An 18,086-nucleotide genomic window follows, 5' to 3' on the forward strand; every position below is an offset into this window, starting at 1 on the left:
CGCCTCAAACCCTGCAGAAGTTCCGGCTGGCGCCTCCGCAGGTCGGACCATCGCCTCTCCAACTGGGCGATGGTCCTCTGCACATTTGTGCGGGCGAATATTCTGCGCCGGGCTGCAACGTAGGCCCGGCGCTTGTCCCTATTGGAGACATAGGGCCCTGCCCGTCCTAGCCTCCGCTCCATAACGGAGACCAGGGCCAGCAGCTCCGCAGTGCTGAAGGGCGCTGCTCTCTGGTAGGAAGCCATTTTACCAATGGCGCATGAAAAATATTCATGTCCTGTGATTGGTTGTTAAGTTTACTATTTGGTATTAACTTTATTATCCATATTGACATGAACATTGTGTATGCGCCCAACAATCGGCGAAAACATTGCACCGCCAAGCAACACGTGCTATAGCTTGGCATCGCATAGCTGTACTTCGCATTACTTACTGTATGCATTTATGTGTATGCGTACATTTATATAAAAAAAACACATACGTGCAGTTCTCCTGACTACACCATTATATTGGACACATTATACACTTAAGCTGCCTGCCTGCCTCCTACTTCAAATATATTTAAAAAAAAAACACCCAACAAAATATATATATATATATATATATATATATATATATATATATATATATATATATATATATATATATATATATATATATATATATTATATATATACCAATTTCTCTCGCTGGCGGCACTCGCTTTCAAAGAATGTTCACAGGGTCATCCAATAATATCAACGTTTCGAAGCTTTATCATATCTGCTTCTTCATCAGGACATAAAATACAATACAGAAATAAAGCACATTTATACATACCACCGGTGTGTCCATCCCCTCACCAGCTCCGGTTTTCGCGCCAGGGACCAGGCGGGTGACGTCACCGGCACGCGCCGGCGCATCCACCCGACTGTCAGAGACGCTTTACCAGGGCAACAAGTAAACAGCGTCTGAGTCCCGTACGCCGGGCTCAGTACGCTGACATATAAAAAACAACTCTGTGCAGACAAGAACAAATGTTAGTTGACAGACTTATACAACGGATGACACCCATAACCACTACGCAAACAGCTTCCTATAGGTATCAACATTACTGATGGTAATATACGTACTAAAAAGCACAGTACATATATATAAATTACACCAAAAGTACACAATCATAAAATACAAAGGGACTGTACTTGCAAGTAATATATTAATATAAACATCAATAAGACATTTAATATCCCTGTTTTTCAAAATGAGCATACAATAAGAGGATATATTATCTTCTAAAGGAACACATGTAGTCCCGCGGATTCATTAAGTCCCCGCGGGGCCAATGTGCCCAACCTTTGTATCCACTCAGCCTCACGCCTCACCAGCTGAAGGGGGCGATTACCCCTCCTATTGCTCAAAGGGATATGGTCAATAATGATGTATTTAAGCATAGGCACAGTATGTTTAGCTGAGAGAAAGTGGCGAGCCACAGGCTGATCACTCTGTCCCTTCTCGAGTGCCTTCTTGATCGCTGACCTGTGACCCGCCATCCTATCTCTCAGCGTCCTCTCTGTTTTGCCTACGTAATGTAAGCCGCAGGGACAAGTTATCATATATACAATGAAGGTGGTAGTACATGTTACCCGATGTCTAATCTGGTAACGTTTCCCACTGAAGGGGTGACCGAAGGAATCCGCGACAGTCAAAGCACTACAAGTGGTACATTTAAGACAGCGAAAGCAACCTGGTTTTCTCCCCAAAAATTGCTCGCTACCGCTAGACTGTAACCTAGCAACGTCAGTTTTAACCACATATTCACGAATATTGCGGCCACGTGTATAACATGGCATGATATCAACACTTTCCAAATGAAGAGCCCTATCAGATTTTATCAATCTCCAGTGCTCTTTTGCCACTCTATTAACACACATGCTTGCTCTGTTAAAGTTGTTAACCCATGGTAATTTAATAGGTTTTACGTCGACACCTGTTTTGTCGACATACTCAAGAAGGTTATCTCTTTGAGCTGACATAGCCTTGTTCTTTGCAGTTTGAAGTACAGACTCCGAGTATCCTCGGACCCTGAACTTCTCAAGCATAATATTAATCTGATGCTCTGATTCAGCTTCATTACTGCAGATACGCCTTGCTCGCAAAAACTGCGAGTAAGGCAAACCAAACTTAAGTGAACGCGGGTGGCAACTATTGGCATGCAAGATCGTGTTACGATCAGTTTCTTTTGTGAACAGGGTCGTTGAAATCTGACCGTGATTAATCACAATCTTTACATCAAGAAAACTGACAGTGTTTGTGTCAACAGTATAGGTCAACTTAATAGGACTAGCCGTGGCATTGTGTCGTTCAATGACCGTCTTAAACTCCTCTGTTCCCCCCTGCCAGATAAGGAACAAGTCGTCGATAAATCTTGTGTATAATTTAACACGACCCGCAATAAGTGGGTCGGCAAAAAAGATGTCCCTTTCGGTCATTTGCATAAATGCATTTGCGTAAGATGGCGCAAAATTACTCCCCATCGCACAACCACTCCTCTGTATGTAAAATTTATCATCATACAGGAAGTAGTTGTGCGTGAGTACAAATTCCAATAGTTTTACAACAAATTCTACATCAGGCCCTACATAACAATCACTCTGTTCAATGAGTCGACGCACCGCCTGTAGACCTCCATCGTTGGGGATGACGGTGTACAGGCTGGTAACGTCGACACTGCACAGTAGACACCCCTCTGGTAATGTCCCAATTCCAGCTAACTTTTTCAGGAAGGCAGTAGTATCACTGAGATGATAAGGGCTTGCTTGAATACACGGTTGGAGCACCGCATCAATAAATGTAGAAACATTCTGGAAAAGAGAGCCCCTGGCGGCGATAATAGGCCTACCAGGGGGCTTCTCAAGTCTTTTATGAATTTTCGGCAATGTGTACATGAGTGGTATAGTGGGGAATGGAACCACCAGAGCTATTGATGGGACATGTAGTTCACCAATATATCGTGGGCCACAGGTTTAACACCTGTGTGTTAAATGGTGGCCAGCTAACATGATTCATTAATGCTAACAAGCCTTTGCTGACCAAAAACTCTTTGATATGTGAACAAATGTTGCATACATTATTACCCTTACATTGTTAATGTATATCATCTCTACAATGACCATGGGAGAGCTTACCTTAGACCCGGCCACAATACAGATCTGGAGACAAATGAATCTAGCATCAAACCACTATTTATAGGCCTATCAAATGTGTTGTGCATGACATCAGTGATGACTATTGCATGACTTGTGGGGTGGATTTCCAAATGGATTGGGTTACTTACATTTTTGGTACATTCACAACAATAGCACAGTACTAATGAACATTCACAGATAGCATTTATGATTTTATAACGTTGGAGGTGGCCATTATAGAAAATATTACAAGATTTCACCTAAATTAGACTTTGAAGGTACGCCAGGTTTTGTAAATTCGAATTGCCGCTACTATGGGCGTGGCCTATGCGCCGCACAAACAGCACGGCGTACGCTGCCGCAAAAAAAAAAAAAACAGGGTGGGGCTAAGGTATGCCACTGACAGAAATAGTATATAAAGGTGTGCTAGAACCACAAAATGGTGTTGCAAACATGGCTGGCTCTCATTCTGAGGGAGAGCAAGACTTCCAGAGCCTCATGGAATGCCTGGACTCCAGCACCTCCTATGTGCCCCTCCAACAACAGGCATTTGGAGGAGAGCAGGCAGCTGGCCCATCTTCTGCCTCAGCAGAATCATTGGGAACACAGCAGGTGGCTTCCCAAGATAGTAGCATGGCCAGCACTTCAGGTACAGAGACAGGTGGCCGTGGGCGTGGTCAAAAGAGCCCAACAGAGGATCCAGACACCAGGAACATGGTATTCGAACCGCAGGAGCTTGCCATTCTGGTACCCTGTGCAAGGGATTGGATAGAGTGTCCACAGGAGAAGCGGACACACGCCAGGAAATGGAAGATTTGGGATGACATAACCGCGGAGATTAATGTGGTAGCTCCACAAGTTCGTGAGAGGGAGCATGTGAAGAAGAGGCAAGTGAAAGTGTGCTACATTTGTGCAGAAGTAGACCAGTAATGTTTGTATTATATGTTAGATGGAGTTGGTGAATGGTCAGTCACGTTGCTAGGAGCAACAGACATGATTGGCATGTCTCTTATTTTATATTTATTGGAGGCTGAGTGGGAATGTTTGTTCTAAGTGTTGTGTTGATAGTTTAACATAATGTAAGTTATGTAGAATGAAGCACACGTTGACATCGGTAGCAGATTACAATGCATGCTACATCAAACATCAGGGGTGAAATGTATTAATATGAGAACTTTGCATGCAGGTGGCACGACTTCAAAACCAACCTGAAGAAGCTGACCAAACGGCGGGACCACAGCCAAACCTCTGGGGCTGGCCCCATGCCAGCAAAACTGAAGCTCACCCCCCTGGAAGAGATGGCTGTTGGCTGTATAGCCATAGAGGAGATCCGGGGGGTGAGCAACATGGATAGCGAGGCCCCAGCGGAAGTCTTTGCTGCTTATGTAGAAGGTAATTGTTTGGCATGGCATAAGTAGTTTGTACTAATATAATTTTCTCTTTCACCAGCATCCACGCCGTTTGGTCAGGCAAGTCTCCAGGAGGTGGAGGAGTCTGTGCCACCTGCCACCACTGCCAGACATGTGCAGCAGCAGCTACCGACCACACAGGATGTGGACAGGTGGGTGGAGATGCTTGGCCAGATTCACCAGCAGGGAGAGATAGCCTCAGAGCGGATGCGTAGGACGGAGGAGGTCATGATGGGTCTTGTCAGCACCCAGCAGTCCGTAGCTGCCAGCCTGCGGGTGCTGGCAGATCAATTTTGCCGGATGAATGACCTCCTCCAAGACCTAGTTACCACCAATCGGGAACTATTGGCAGCCTTCTCTGGTGCTTTTCCACCACCAGCACTCCCTGCTGGCAGAAGGGTAAGAGCATCATCCCCTTCGCCATCATCGGACCCACCTGCCCCACCATCCCAACGTGGCTGTGGGCGTGGAGCTGCTGCTGCACATGGCAAGGGCCCTTCCAAGGCCAAAAAGCCCCGCACATGAACTTGTGTCCACATTAATCTCCACCCTTATGTCTTCCCAAATCTTTCATTTTGCTGTGTGTGTGTGTCAGCCTCCTGTGTGCAAACCAATCCTGTGCACAGGGTACCCACATTTGCCCGTGGTTCGAATGCTGTGTTTGGTTTCTCTGTTGGCCGCCATTACTGTCTGCTGTACTTGAAGTGTTGGTGCTATACTTTTGTTGTGAAGCCACCTGATGTGTTCCTAATGATTCTGCTGTGGCTATGTTTGCAAATAATACATTGCTTTATTTTTATTTATTTTTCTACATTCCTGGTATGGTACCTTTAATTTGTTGCATGTGTCCAAAAACATGCTTTTTCTGTTTGACGTTAGTGTAATAAATTTATATTTTGATCCCCAAATGTGTGGTTTTATTGGTAAATGTACACGTGACATGTATATTTATATTAGTGATAGGAAGTTCTGTCCATTGCTTGCAGTGTAAATGTGTGTCAAAAATGCAGCATATATTTGTGTGTTTAGTAATGGTCCATTTAAGCTGCAATGGTTCCAATTGAAGCCATGACAAGAGTGTAATTAATGAGTAATGAGTAAAGGAGTGGATTGTATTGTGTTCAGCTGACATTGGTTGAGGTGCACCCGTACTGATTGGGCGTTCCGAATGCCTAGCGCATGACCGAGTGGTGTCCGCAAAGCAATACTTGCTTATGAAGACCGCATGTTTCCTGCCTTTTTGTTTGCATGCATTCGGTGTGCTGTCCGAATGTAAGCGTACCATAATTATTGCACTCCCTCGTTTACGCCCAGTTTAGCCCACTTTGAAACTACGCCCCCTGTGTAGTTCCGAATGACGCCCATAATACGCCCATATTTCCCGAGTGAATGCGGTGCACATTTCTGTACGGTATTGGTGAGAACAAGTACGGAGACCTTGCGTGGCACATGCGCATAGCGTTGCCCACGCATGCGCAGACGGCTAAAAAACGCCATCCGAAAGAGTGTGGGAAAGTACGCACAGACCAGAATAAGGCCCTATGTCTTATAATGCAAAGTAATGCTACTGTTGCTACCATATACAGTGTATGATAATCTTGTATTGAGGACAGGGTCAGACCATAAACAGCATGCATTGTGCTGTCTCACTCAGGTTAGAGTGGAGTGAGCTACACCTATTACTGTGGTCACTCTTTATACAGTGACAGATACCCTATTCTAAAGAGGGGACCTTTATCTGTGACTGTTTTCATCTTTGTTCAAGGTAGTTGATCTACCACATGAAATGGATTTGATTTTATGAATTTGTATCAAAGAATATTCTCCAGCATCCAGATTTGTTTTGATAACCATTTTTTTGCTATACCTCTGATGAAGTCGTTTGACGAAACGCTTTGGGTTTTTTGAATAAACAGCTTTACTGCAAAAATGCATCCTGCGTATTATGTAATCATGTGCCGATATTGGACATTTGAATGAAATATTATCAATGATCTCTTTTATTTTGCGTGTCATTTATTATTGTACTATAATCTGTTGAGTGGTACTTTTCAGGTTTAGATTTAATTCTAGCATCTAGCGCACTCTAAAATATCTTTTTATATACATATATTTTAAAGGTCTGACCACTAAAATAGGTTATTGTAGAGATGTATCGTTCTAGATCAGTCAGAGGATATTGGCCATTAAATGAAAAACATTTTTACTTTACAAAACTTTTGACAAATAGAAATGAATAAGTGACTCACTGGCAGAGTGATCTGTGAATCAAACACTGTAGAAATCGTTTCGAAATCCATACGAGATTGATCCCCAGTCAATTATTTTTTCTCTTGATTGTTTATTAATTTTCTACATTTTTTTTGACCTACTGTGGTTGGGAAGGGTAGGTGGAATAAGAATTGTATAAGCATAAAACTTTCACCCATCCATCGGACAGGCTTAGGACTAGTTCTAAATAACGGGGTATGTATCATTACGTCACCAGCATTATGGTTGAGATTCATTTATGTCGACATTAAGTTAGACATGCAGGAAGGTCGACATGACTTTAGGTCGACAGGGTCATTAGTTCAACATTGAAAAAGTAGCCATCTCTTCATCCCCCTCTGGGAAAAGTCCAGGCCCTGATGGATATACATTTAGCAATTATAAAACATTTAAGGAGATTTAGTCCCAATGTTATTAAAAGCATTTAATGAAGTATCCAGTGAAGAACATTTTTCTCCCCAATCTCTAGAAGCGCATATTACTGTAATCCATAAGAATGTGTTCCAGGCCTATGTCCTTATTGAATGTAGACCTCATATTGTACTCCAAAATAATTGCAAATAGACTGAAGGGGCAAATGCCCCAGTTGATACGTGGAGATCAAGTGGGGTTTATATAAGGACGAGAAGCCCAAGATAATACAACAAAAATTATCAGCTTAATTCAATAAGTCTCCCCAAAAAAATATTCCAATGATCCGCTTGTCCACAGATGCTGAAAAAGCATTTGACAGAGTGAACTGGACATTCATGAGATCAATACTGGAGCATATGGGATTGGGTCCTACGGCATAACATAGGATTTTGACTCTATATAGGGGGGCCATCAGCAAGAGTGAAGGTAAATGGCACACGGTCAGATTCATTCGGAATTGGCAATGGTACGAGACAGGGGTGCCCCTCCTCTCCCCTTATTTTTGTGTTGTGTATAGAGGCCTTGGCCCTTGCTATAAGAACCAATAAAAGTATCCCAGGAATACGAATAGGAGAGTGAATATAAAATGGCACTATTCGCAGATGAGCTGTGTCTCCACTGTTAATCCATATACTTCACTTCCCCTTTTAATTAATGAGTTTAGAAGATTTAGTGCACTTTCATATTTCAAAATAAACTTTTCGAAATCACTTGCACTTACAATTTCTTCAAGTGGGGCTAAAATAATAACAGCCCCACTTGAAGAAATTGTAAAACTACAATCAGCTTTCCCAGTCATATGGAGTTCCACATATATCACTTACCTAGGTATAAAAATCACAACAAATTTAAACGATCTTTATTCCACTAATTTCACTACACTAATCTCTTCACTTAGATGAACTGAACTGAACTCTCCAGATGGAATAGGTAACAACTTTCCTGGATAGGAAAGATAAACGCACTTAAAATTAACACTTTGCCAAAATGTCTATATTTATTTCAGACACTACCAATACAGATTCAGGAAGGCTGGTTTAAATCACTGGATGCATTAATTAGGCAATTTATCTGGGGGAAAAATATCCTAGACTTAAAGCCGTGTACACACGGCAGCAATGTTTGCTAATATCACGGACAAGATGGTCGCTGGCGACCATATTGCCAGTGATGGGAGTGTGCCCTGGCGATAAATCGTCGGGTGTACGTTCCCATTCTCTGCCCCGTTCTAATAGCTACCAGCTGATTACCTTTTCATCAGCAACCATCTCTGGCCGCCGATGAAAAGGGGGCATTGAGCAATATATCGCCCTGTGTGTACCCATCTTAAGCTTTCATCCTTAGTAAGGTCCAGACAGGTAGGAGGCCTGCAGCTTCCAGACTTTAAGCTGTACTATCAAGCTATTCATTTAAATAGGATTCTAGAGTAGAGAGACTACAAACAGTGGGTAAACATTGAGGCGTCATTTATACCTTTCCCGATAAAGATTTTACCATGGACCCCTAAATTATACAAGCCGTCCCCTATACACCCAACTATCAATGCGACATTAACAATTTGGAATAACATTAGAAGCAATGTGAATGTATCTTCTACATTTGTCCCCTTAACCTCTTTCATTGCAAATCAATCCTTCTTACCAGGATTAAATTCTAAATGTTTTTCAGAATGGTCCCAAGGTGGTCTTTTTAGAGTAGGCCAGCTGGTGAACTCTACTGGAGTTAAGTTATAACAAATGATTCGCGATCAATAGAAAATACCCCAATCTGACTTCTGGAAATTAATCCAGATAAGGCATTATCTAATGACAGGTGATAGAGTGAGTATGGCAAAAAGAGAACTCGCAAGTTTTGAAAAAAAATGTGTAGCGGTAAATACTCAATCTCATAGAACCTCAACTATATATAAATCATTACTACAAAAATATGACTCCCAGATTCCCCATTGGGTTTGCACCTGGGAAAAAGAATTGGGGATTACGTTAACAGAAAAAGAGTGGCAAAATATTTGCTTAAAAACACACTATAGTTCCTTGTGCATTGTAATAAAGGAAACAATATACAATTATGATATGGTACAGGAACCCCTCTCTATTACATGCAATATATCCTTCAACTCCTCAAACCTATTGGAGATGGATGCAAGAAGTAGGTACACTGAAATATATCTGGTGGAGCTGCCCCAAAATGAAAAGATATTGGTCTGACGTTATCAAGGTAACTCAGCGTATTTTAAATGCTACAAAACCAACAGACCCTGCTTTTTGGTTGCTTAACCACTCACAAACTCCATCGGAATATAAAAATTCCTTGTTAAAACATATAGGTAACGCGGCTCGAGCAGCAATTCCAGCAAGATGGAAATACCGGGTTATTACCTGGTAACGGGTTTTCCTCTACTCCGCCATGGCAGCCATCATGAATGGGTTTCTCCCTGCTGGGTAGTGCTTTTGGAAAGGAAAAAAAGACCTCTGGATCCTATAAGAAGGCTCCTCCTCCGAACACCAGTGTCTTACATTCTTCAGCTTTAAAATAAACGAACATCATTATTCCACATAAGGGTGGGAAATACCGCTGCCATGGCGGAGTAGAGGAAAACCCGTTACCAGGTAATAACCCGGTATTTCCTCTGCCTCCGCCATGGCAGCCATCATGAATGGGTCATGCCCAAGCAGTACTGTATTTCGTAGGGAGGGTATACTCACGTATAACTTAGGAACAGGCCACCGGCCATATAATGCCTAACTCAAATAGAACGTTTCTTCACGTTTTAATTTACTGCCGCACTCAGGATCTTCCTCCCAAACTTAGCATCTGCGGAAGACCAGACGTCTACTCTGTAATGCTTTGTAAACGTGTGCGGTGAGGACCATCCTGCGGCCTTGCAAATTTCTGTCAGTGATGCAGATCCCTTCTCTGCCCATGACGACGCCATTGATCGCGTTGAGTGCGCTTTAAAACCTTCTGGTGGTTCCTGTTGTCTTATGACATATGCTTGTCGGACACAACTTTTAATCCACCTTGATAAAGTCTGTTTAGAGGCTCTTTGCCCTTTTCTTTCTCCCTCTGATAATATAAATAAATTGTCGGCTTTACGAAACTCGGCCGTCCTTTGCCTGTAAATGGACAGGGCTCTGACCAAGTCAAGACCGTGTAACCTGCTTTCTTTACTATTCGTCGGATTTGTGCAGAACGTAGGCAATATAATCTCCTGATTGATATGGAACTCCGACGTCACCTTCGGTACAAACATTGGGTTTGTCCTTAAGACTACTTTATCCGTATATATTTTGAAGTACGGCTCTTTTATCCACAGTGCTTGGAGTTCTGATACCCTACGAGCTGAGGTCATGGCCACTAGAAATAATACTTTCCATGACAGAAACTTCAAGGCCACTTCTTGTAGTGGCTCAAACGGAGATTCTGTTAGTACCCCTAGCACCAGATTTAAGTCCCACGAGGGTATCGGACTTCTTACCCTCGGTTTAATTCTTTTTACTGCTTGCATGAATCTTTGTACATACCTGTTCTTGGCTATGTCCCAATCCAAGATGCATGATATTGCTGAGACCTGCACTTTCAGAGTACTTGGGGAGAGGTTCATTCGCAGCCCTTCTTGTAGGAAGGAAAGTATGGTAACTATACTACGAGGATTCTTCCTATTCTCCTTCGCCCAAAACGCATACTTCTTCCAAACTCTATAGTATACCTTCATGGTTACCGGCTTTCTTGCCTTCAGCAAGGTCTCCACTACACCTTCACTGAACCCCTTTGCTTTCAGACTTCCGACTTCAGCAACCAAGCCGTCAGTTTCCACGATTCCGGCTGCTCCTTGCATACCTCTCCTTGTACTAGTAGATCCTTGGTTGAAGGTAGTCTCCACGGATCGTCTATTGCCAACTTCTGAACCGTATTGAACCATGCCCTGCGAGGCCAATATGGCAGGATCGCTATTACTTCGATCTTCTCCCTCTGCAGTTTCCTCAGTAGCTTCTGAATCATTGGTATTGGGGGAAAAACATAAGCCCTCTCTATGTCCCAGGGCACCGACAGGGCGTCTACTTGTTCTGCCAGCGGCTCCCAGAACCTGGCAAAAAATCTGGGTACTTTTTTGTTTCTTGCCGTTGCCATAAGGTCTACCTGTGGACGTCCCCATCTTTGCACCAGCTTCTCGAATACCTTTTGGTTGAGACCCCATTCTCCTGGTAGGCATTCTATCCTGCTTAATTGGTCTGCCACCACATTTTCTTTCCCTGCTAGGTAAACTGCCGTGATGCTCAGAACCCAGGCTTCCGCCCACTCGAACAGTTTGGTGGCCACATCCATCAATGCTCTGCTTCGTGTACCTCCCTGTCGATTCACATAGGCCACTACCACCTGGTTGTCGGTCCTCACGATTAGTTCTGTCCCTTGTAGTTGGTTCTGAAACCACCTGCAGGCTCTGACCACCGCCTCCATTTCCCGCAGATTGGAGTGAGCTTCCCTCCAGTCTTGTTGCCACTTTCCTTGGGCCACCTGATAATTGCAGGTTGCTCCCCAGCCTGTTTCGCTGGCGTCCGTGGTCAGCGTCACCTGTGGTTTTGTGCCAAAGTATCTTCCTGCTGTCAGCCTGTTTTCTACTGCCCACCAGTCTAAGTCTTGTCTGGCCCTTGTGGACAGGATTATTCTTTGGGACAGATCCTTTGAGTTTTTGTTCCACTGTAGGAGGAAACAGCTCTGTAGCTTCCTTGTATGGAACCTTGCCCAAGGAACTACCTCTATCGCTGATGCCATCAGGCCTAGCACCTCCATGCAACCTCGTGAGGATGCAACGCGTCTTCTTTTCAGGTTTTTTACTTGGTGGATTAGCTTTCTCCTTCTGACCTCTGTTAAGGAAATTTTTTGCTCTTTTGTATTGACTACTACCCCCAGGTAAGTTATTTCTTGAGCCGGAATAAGCTGGCTCTTTTTGTAATTCACCAGCCATCCGTGTTCCAACAGGCACTGCACCACCCTGTCTGTGTGCTCTTGGGCCTTCTCCTCGGAGTCTGCGACTATTAGGATGTCGTCGAGGTAAGGAAATAGTCTTATCCCGCTCTGTCTTAGTGCGGCTACCAACACGACTAGCACTTTGGAGAATGTTCTCGGGGATGTCGCCAACCCAAATGGTAGGGCGTTGAACTGATAACTCTTGCCCATCAGCCTGAACCTCAGATATTTTCGATGGCTTATGCAAATTGGGACGTGCAAGTAGGCGTCTTTGAGATCTATCGATGTCATGAAGTCCTTTTGACTTAAGTCTAGTATCACTGATTTGATACTGTCCATTTTGAAGGATTTTACCTCTATGAACTGATTGAGTCGTCTCAGATCTAGTATGGTACGAAATCCCCCTGTTGCTTTTTTTTACTAAAAAGAAACGGGAAAAACATCCCCGAAATTCCTGACCTTCTGGCACAACGCTGATTACTTCCTGTTCCAGCATCTCTTGCAAACTTGCTACTAAGGCATTTCTCTCCTCCCTGTTTTTGGGAATTGGAGACTGAACAAAAAACTCTCCGGGGACTTTGTTGAACTCCACTTTGTACCCGGAGGATACTACCTCTTGGACCCACTTGTCTCCAGTGGTCCTGGACCAAACGCTTGCAAATTTCAGCAGCCTGGCCCCTACTGTTTGTGACCTGACGTCACTGTGCCTCCTTTTTGGAGGAGAATTTATCTCTATTTCTTTGGGCACGAAAATTGCCCCTTGATACCCAGGACCCCCTTCTATAGGGTCTCCCTGGTCTATATGCCCGTGACTCTCTGTAGTCCTGGGGCTGAAATCTCCCGAACTTGGCTGGAGGTACTCGTCTGCCTCCCTTATCTTGAGGAAGCCAAACCGACTTCCCCCCTGATATCTTAGCCACAAGCTCGTCCAATTGTTTGCCAAACAAATAGTCCCCTTGGAATGGCATGGACAGGAGTTTATTCTTGGACTGAACGTCCGCTGCCCATGGTTTTAACCATAGCGCCCTTCTTGTTGCGGCTGTCGCCGCCCCTGCTCTGGCCGACAGCCTTACCGCATCCATAGATGCCTCACAAATAAATTCTACTGCCAGCTGCACGTCCTGTACAACTTTTAACAGTTCCGAACTTGCAAGGTCATCCAGAATATCTCCCTCTAGTTGCTGACACCAGCCTCTTACTATTCTGGAAGTCACAGCCATCGCTGACGCTGCTTTCAGGGAAGCCCCCGAAATTAAATGTTGTTTCCTTAGGCCCAACTCGATCTTACGGTCCATTGGATCTTTAAAGGCGTTGGCCTCTTCTAGTGGCAGTGTCGTTTTCTTCGACAGCCTCGCCACCGCCGCATCTATTTTCGGTGCTTCCTCCCACGAGAGTACCTGCGCCTTATCAAAGGGGTACATCTTGTTAACCTTCCCCGGAATAGCCACTCTTTTATCTGGCTGTTTCCATTCCTCCGTTATTATGTCTCTCAGGGTTTGAGACAGGGGAAACGTTTTGGTTTTCTGCTTCTTATCTTTAAAAAGCATCTCCTGCAAGCTCACATCCTCCTGCTTGTCCTCAATATTTAATGATCTATAAATCCGGACCAAAAGGTTGTCGACCATGTCGGCATTAAAGTCCGAGTCCGACCTATCCTGACCTGGATCCTCCTCGTCATCATCGTCTAAGTCACCTCCAAGCATACTAGGACCGGCCGACTGACCCGCTGTGTCCTCTGTATCCTCATTTAGCACATAGCTTTTCCGCTTGATGGGCGTTTTGCCCGTATCCTCCTTAGGTGCAAACGTATAAGCCAGGGCTGTTTTCAACATTTGTACTAGGCTCGCCATTTGAGCCGGGGGAAACAACTGAGACGCCTTACAGCTTTCACATATATTCCCTACATGCTTGTCCGGCAGCGTCTTGTCACATGTTGAACATTTGCTGTGCACCAATTTCTTCTGCTTGCTTTTCCCTTTATCCTTGCTAGACTCAGACCTATAATGATATTAACCAGTCACTACAACTACTCACAACACCAACACTATGTGGACACCCTACACCATACATTGCTCACCCCGTTTTTGCACTAGACTGTCTGTCTTCCTCCATCATGAGTAGTGCGCCTCTCTAGAACAACACAGTCACGTCTATTAAAGCACTGTTAAAACCTAGCCCGACCACCTTCTAAGACATAGCCAGCGCTATAACTCACCTCCGCGTCCGTCAACTTTCCCACGCCTGATCCGCTCACCAGAAGCCAGCGCTCCGTTATGGACAGGACTCTGCCCGCTATGCTCCCAGACCTCAGATCAGCGTGACACTGACAAACCGCAGCTAAGACCTGACGCGTACCGGAAGTCGCGCCCTAATGACGCGCTTCCTCTGAGTACACGCTACGCGCACTACTCGGCGCCCGCCCTTAGCACAGAGCTAGGGCAGGGGAGCGTGTGCCGGCAACCTCCGTGTCTGGCTCAGTACCTCTCTCCCCTGGCGCCGCCGTACAGCTACCCCATGGGGCCCGCATTCGGCATCAAGAGCTTATGCTCTCCCTCTCCTCTGCATGAAGCCAAGGCAGCTGCAGGGAGCGACAGTCTCCGTTTAAGGTGAGCTGGTGTCCACATGCATGCACTACCCGGAAAGGAAAAAAAGACACTGGTGTTCGGAGGAGGAGCCTTCTTTTAGGATCCAGAGGTCTTTTTTTCCTTTCCAAAAGCACTACCCAGCAGGGAGAAACCCATTCATGATGGCTGCCATGGCGGAGGCAGAGGAAATAGTAGTAGTTTGTTATTAAGGCGCCACAAAATGTCCGCAGCGCTGTACATAGCAAAAAAAATCAAACAAATTAAAGAGTAACGTACAGGGTGTGTTGATAAATAGGGGTATAGCTGGTAGAACAAAAATCAGCATCAGTTCTGAAGTAGGTGTTGAAATTGTTGAGGAAACTAAAGATGAAGTAGAGGAAGGGAAGAACAGGGCAGGAGCGCTGGTGAGGTAAAGAGGTAGGGTGAGTACATGAGGAAGGATGTTGCAGTAGTCAAGGCGGGAGATGACAAGAGAGTGAATGAGAATTTTGGTCGCGTCAGTGGAGAGGAATGGTCTGATGCGTGAGATGTTGCGTAGGTGAAAGCGGCAAGACTGTGAGAGAGCACGAATGTGGGGGGTGAAAGAGAGGGAGGAGTCAATGATGACACCGAGGCAGCGCGTTTGGTCGGTGGAGGTGATCTCGGTTTCACCAATGCTGATGGAGATAGTGGGAGAAGAGGGGATGTTCGGGGGATGGAAGATTAGAAGTTCAGTTTTAGCCATGTTTAGTTTCAGGAAGCGTTGGGTCATCCAGGCTGAGATGGCCGTGAGGCATTCGGAGACCTTGGACAGGAGTGATGGGGATAAGTCGGGGGAGGAGAGATAGATTAGGGTATCATCAGCATAAAGGTGGTAATGAAAACCATAGGAGCTGATGAGGGTGCCCAGAGAGGTGGTGTAGAGGGAGAAGAGGAGAGGGCCAAGGACTGACCCTTGGGGAACACCGACTGGCTGCGGGGTAGTAGGAGAGGAGGAGCTCGGAGTGGAGACAGAGAAGGAGCGATCGGAGAGGTATGAGGTGAACCAGGAGAAGACCGTGCCAGTGATGCCAAAGGAGCGGAGGGTGTTGAGCAGGAGAGGGTGGTCAACAGTGTCAAAGGCAGCCGACAGATCAAGCTGGATGAGGATAGAGAAGAGGCCTTTGGATTTAGCCGATAGTAGATCGTTAGTGACTTTGGTCAGGGCAGTTTCAGTGGAATGTAAAGGGCGGAACCCGGATTGGAGGGGGTCTAGAATGGAGTTAGCAGTAAGGTGGCTTAGGAGTCTATTATAGGCCAGACGTTCTAGGAGCTTGGAAGCAAAAGGGAGGAGGGAGATGGGCCTGTAGTTAGACGGAGAGTTGGGGTCCAGATTAGATTTTTTGCGAATTGGGGAGACCAGAGCGTGTTTGAAGGAGGAGGGGGAAGATTCCAGAGGATAGGGAAAGATTAAAGAGGTGAGCCAGGTGAGAGCAGACCGACGGACTGAGACGACGGATAATATTGGAGGGGATAGGATCGAGCAGGCAGGTGGAAGGAGAAGCGGATTGGAGGATACAATGGACTTCAGCGGCAGTGGTGGGGGTAAAATGAGGACAGGGGTGGGAAGGAGGGGAGTGGAGATGTTGGAGGGGAGGAGGGAGGGGTGAGGTCATGGCAGCAGTGATGGCAGTCCTGAGAGAGGAGATTTTGGTTGAAAAGTAGGTAGCAAAATCAGCGGCTACGATGGAGGACAAAAGAGCAAGGTGTTGAAGGTTCCGAAGAGCCTGTGGGGGTTGGATGATTGGGAAAGGATGAGGGACTTAAAGTAGTATTCCTTGGCCAGAGCAAAGGCAGATCTGAAGGAGGAAATAATGAATTTGAAATGGAGATAATCCACGAGGGAGCGTGATTTCTACCAGAAGCGCTCAGCAGTGCGAGAGCACTTTTTAAGGAATCGGGCGATAGGAGAGTGCCACGGATGGGGGTTGGAGCATCGAAGGGGGATAGAAGGCAGGCAGAGTCCAATGCCCAAGATAGGGTGTTGTTATAGAGGGAGGCTGCGAGGTTCGGGCAGGAAATGGCCGTGGCCGTCCGTGTGAATGGACACAAGTGTCCATTCACAACTAATGTGTGCGGGATTTCACCGTCCGGCAGGAGCCGGAGTGTGTGAAACCAGCCAAAGGGTTCAGGGTAAATTACACTGTAGGTGCAGGAGGCTGAGGAGAAAGCCTGCGCCGCAACCTTGGCAACCGAAATAGATAGTCTCTCCACCGTGCAAGGATTGGTTTGCAAGATCTACTGAACGAACCCATAGACATGTTCATACCCCCACGATCCAAGTGGGCATGGAGTTGACTTTATATAGTGTGGCGAGCGGACGCGGAATACAGGTTAAGTATGCCATGCTTCGGGCTCGGCCACACTATATAAAATCAACTCCATGCCCACTTGGAAAGTGGGGGTATACAATAGAAAATGGGGTCTGGGGGGGCATTTAACATTGGATCCAATGTAAAAATCAGGTCCATCGCATCTGATTGTATGCCTTAAGTTAAGGCATACAATCAAAAAATCGGGCAGATAATACACAAGTACCCAAATTTGTATACAAGAAAAGAAAACAGAAGGCTCTTTTTAAACCGAAATGTCAACACAGTCAAAATTAACACTAAAGCATAGCACCGCTGCATTTGCCATGCTTCGGGACGGTACCTCGCTATACTCGGCACACTATTTTATTCTCCTACCATGTCCTAGTGGATGGTAGGGCATAAAATACCGCCTGTCGCCACATTTTGGCTCAAAAAACAGTAAAAACCCTATGTCGACCATCATGCTGGTGACCCAATAGGGCCAAATAAAAATGAAAAAATTGTAACGTTTTAGTAATTAACATTTTCCACATTGAATCCTTACCCTAATTCAAACAATGCTATTCTGGGTTGAGCAACTGTGTTTACCCAAAACATGGAAAAAAAAAATCTATACCCTAATTCAAACAATGCTATTCTGGGTTGAGCAACTGTGTTTACCCAAAACATGGAAAAAAAAAATCTACAAAATGGTGTACATAAAAATTAAATATAAATAAAACTATTGTTTATATGTAAACTTGTAATCAAACACCTGGATACTGCTTGCATTAAATATTTAGCTGAATGCCAGTAAAATACATTATACCCCTTTTTCACTAGCACAGTGGTTCCCAACCCTAGCCTTCAAGTAACCAACATTACACGTTTTCCAGGTCACACAGCAGGTGCACTCATTATTCACACACATTAAAAGATCCAAAGGTGGAGCTAATAATGTCA

At 45.1% G+C, this 18,086-nt stretch overlaps 1 protein-coding gene across 1 annotated transcript; it reads right to left on the reverse strand.

Annotated features, from left to right (window-relative positions):
- Positions 1 to 682: 682 nt before the first annotated feature.
- LOC146063838 (uncharacterized) lies at positions 683 to 12,722 on the reverse strand. Its single transcript, XM_083176643.1, has 2 exons — positions 9,964 to 12,722; positions 683 to 9,783 (listed from the first exon to the last, which is right to left on the reverse strand). Exon 1 carries the CDS (start codon positions 12,720 to 12,722, stop codon positions 10,029 to 10,031), a length of 2,694 nt encoding a protein of 897 aa, XP_083032769.1. The 3' UTR covers positions 683 to 9,783; positions 9,964 to 10,028.
- Between the last annotated feature and the right edge of the window lie 5,364 nt (positions 12,723 to 18,086).

This window comes from Crinia signifera, chromosome 3, assembly GCF_055691185.1.
Source record: "Crinia signifera chromosome 3, ASM5569118v1, whole genome shotgun sequence".
Lineage (NCBI taxonomy): Eukaryota > Metazoa > Chordata > Amphibia > Anura > Myobatrachidae > Crinia > Crinia signifera.

What these genes read in the sequence shown, in the direction of transcription:
- LOC146063838 (XM_083176643.1), bottom strand. Translation starts at nt 12,722, where the DNA reads ATGCTGGAACAGGAAGTAATCAGCGTTGTGCCAGAAGGTCAGGAATTT.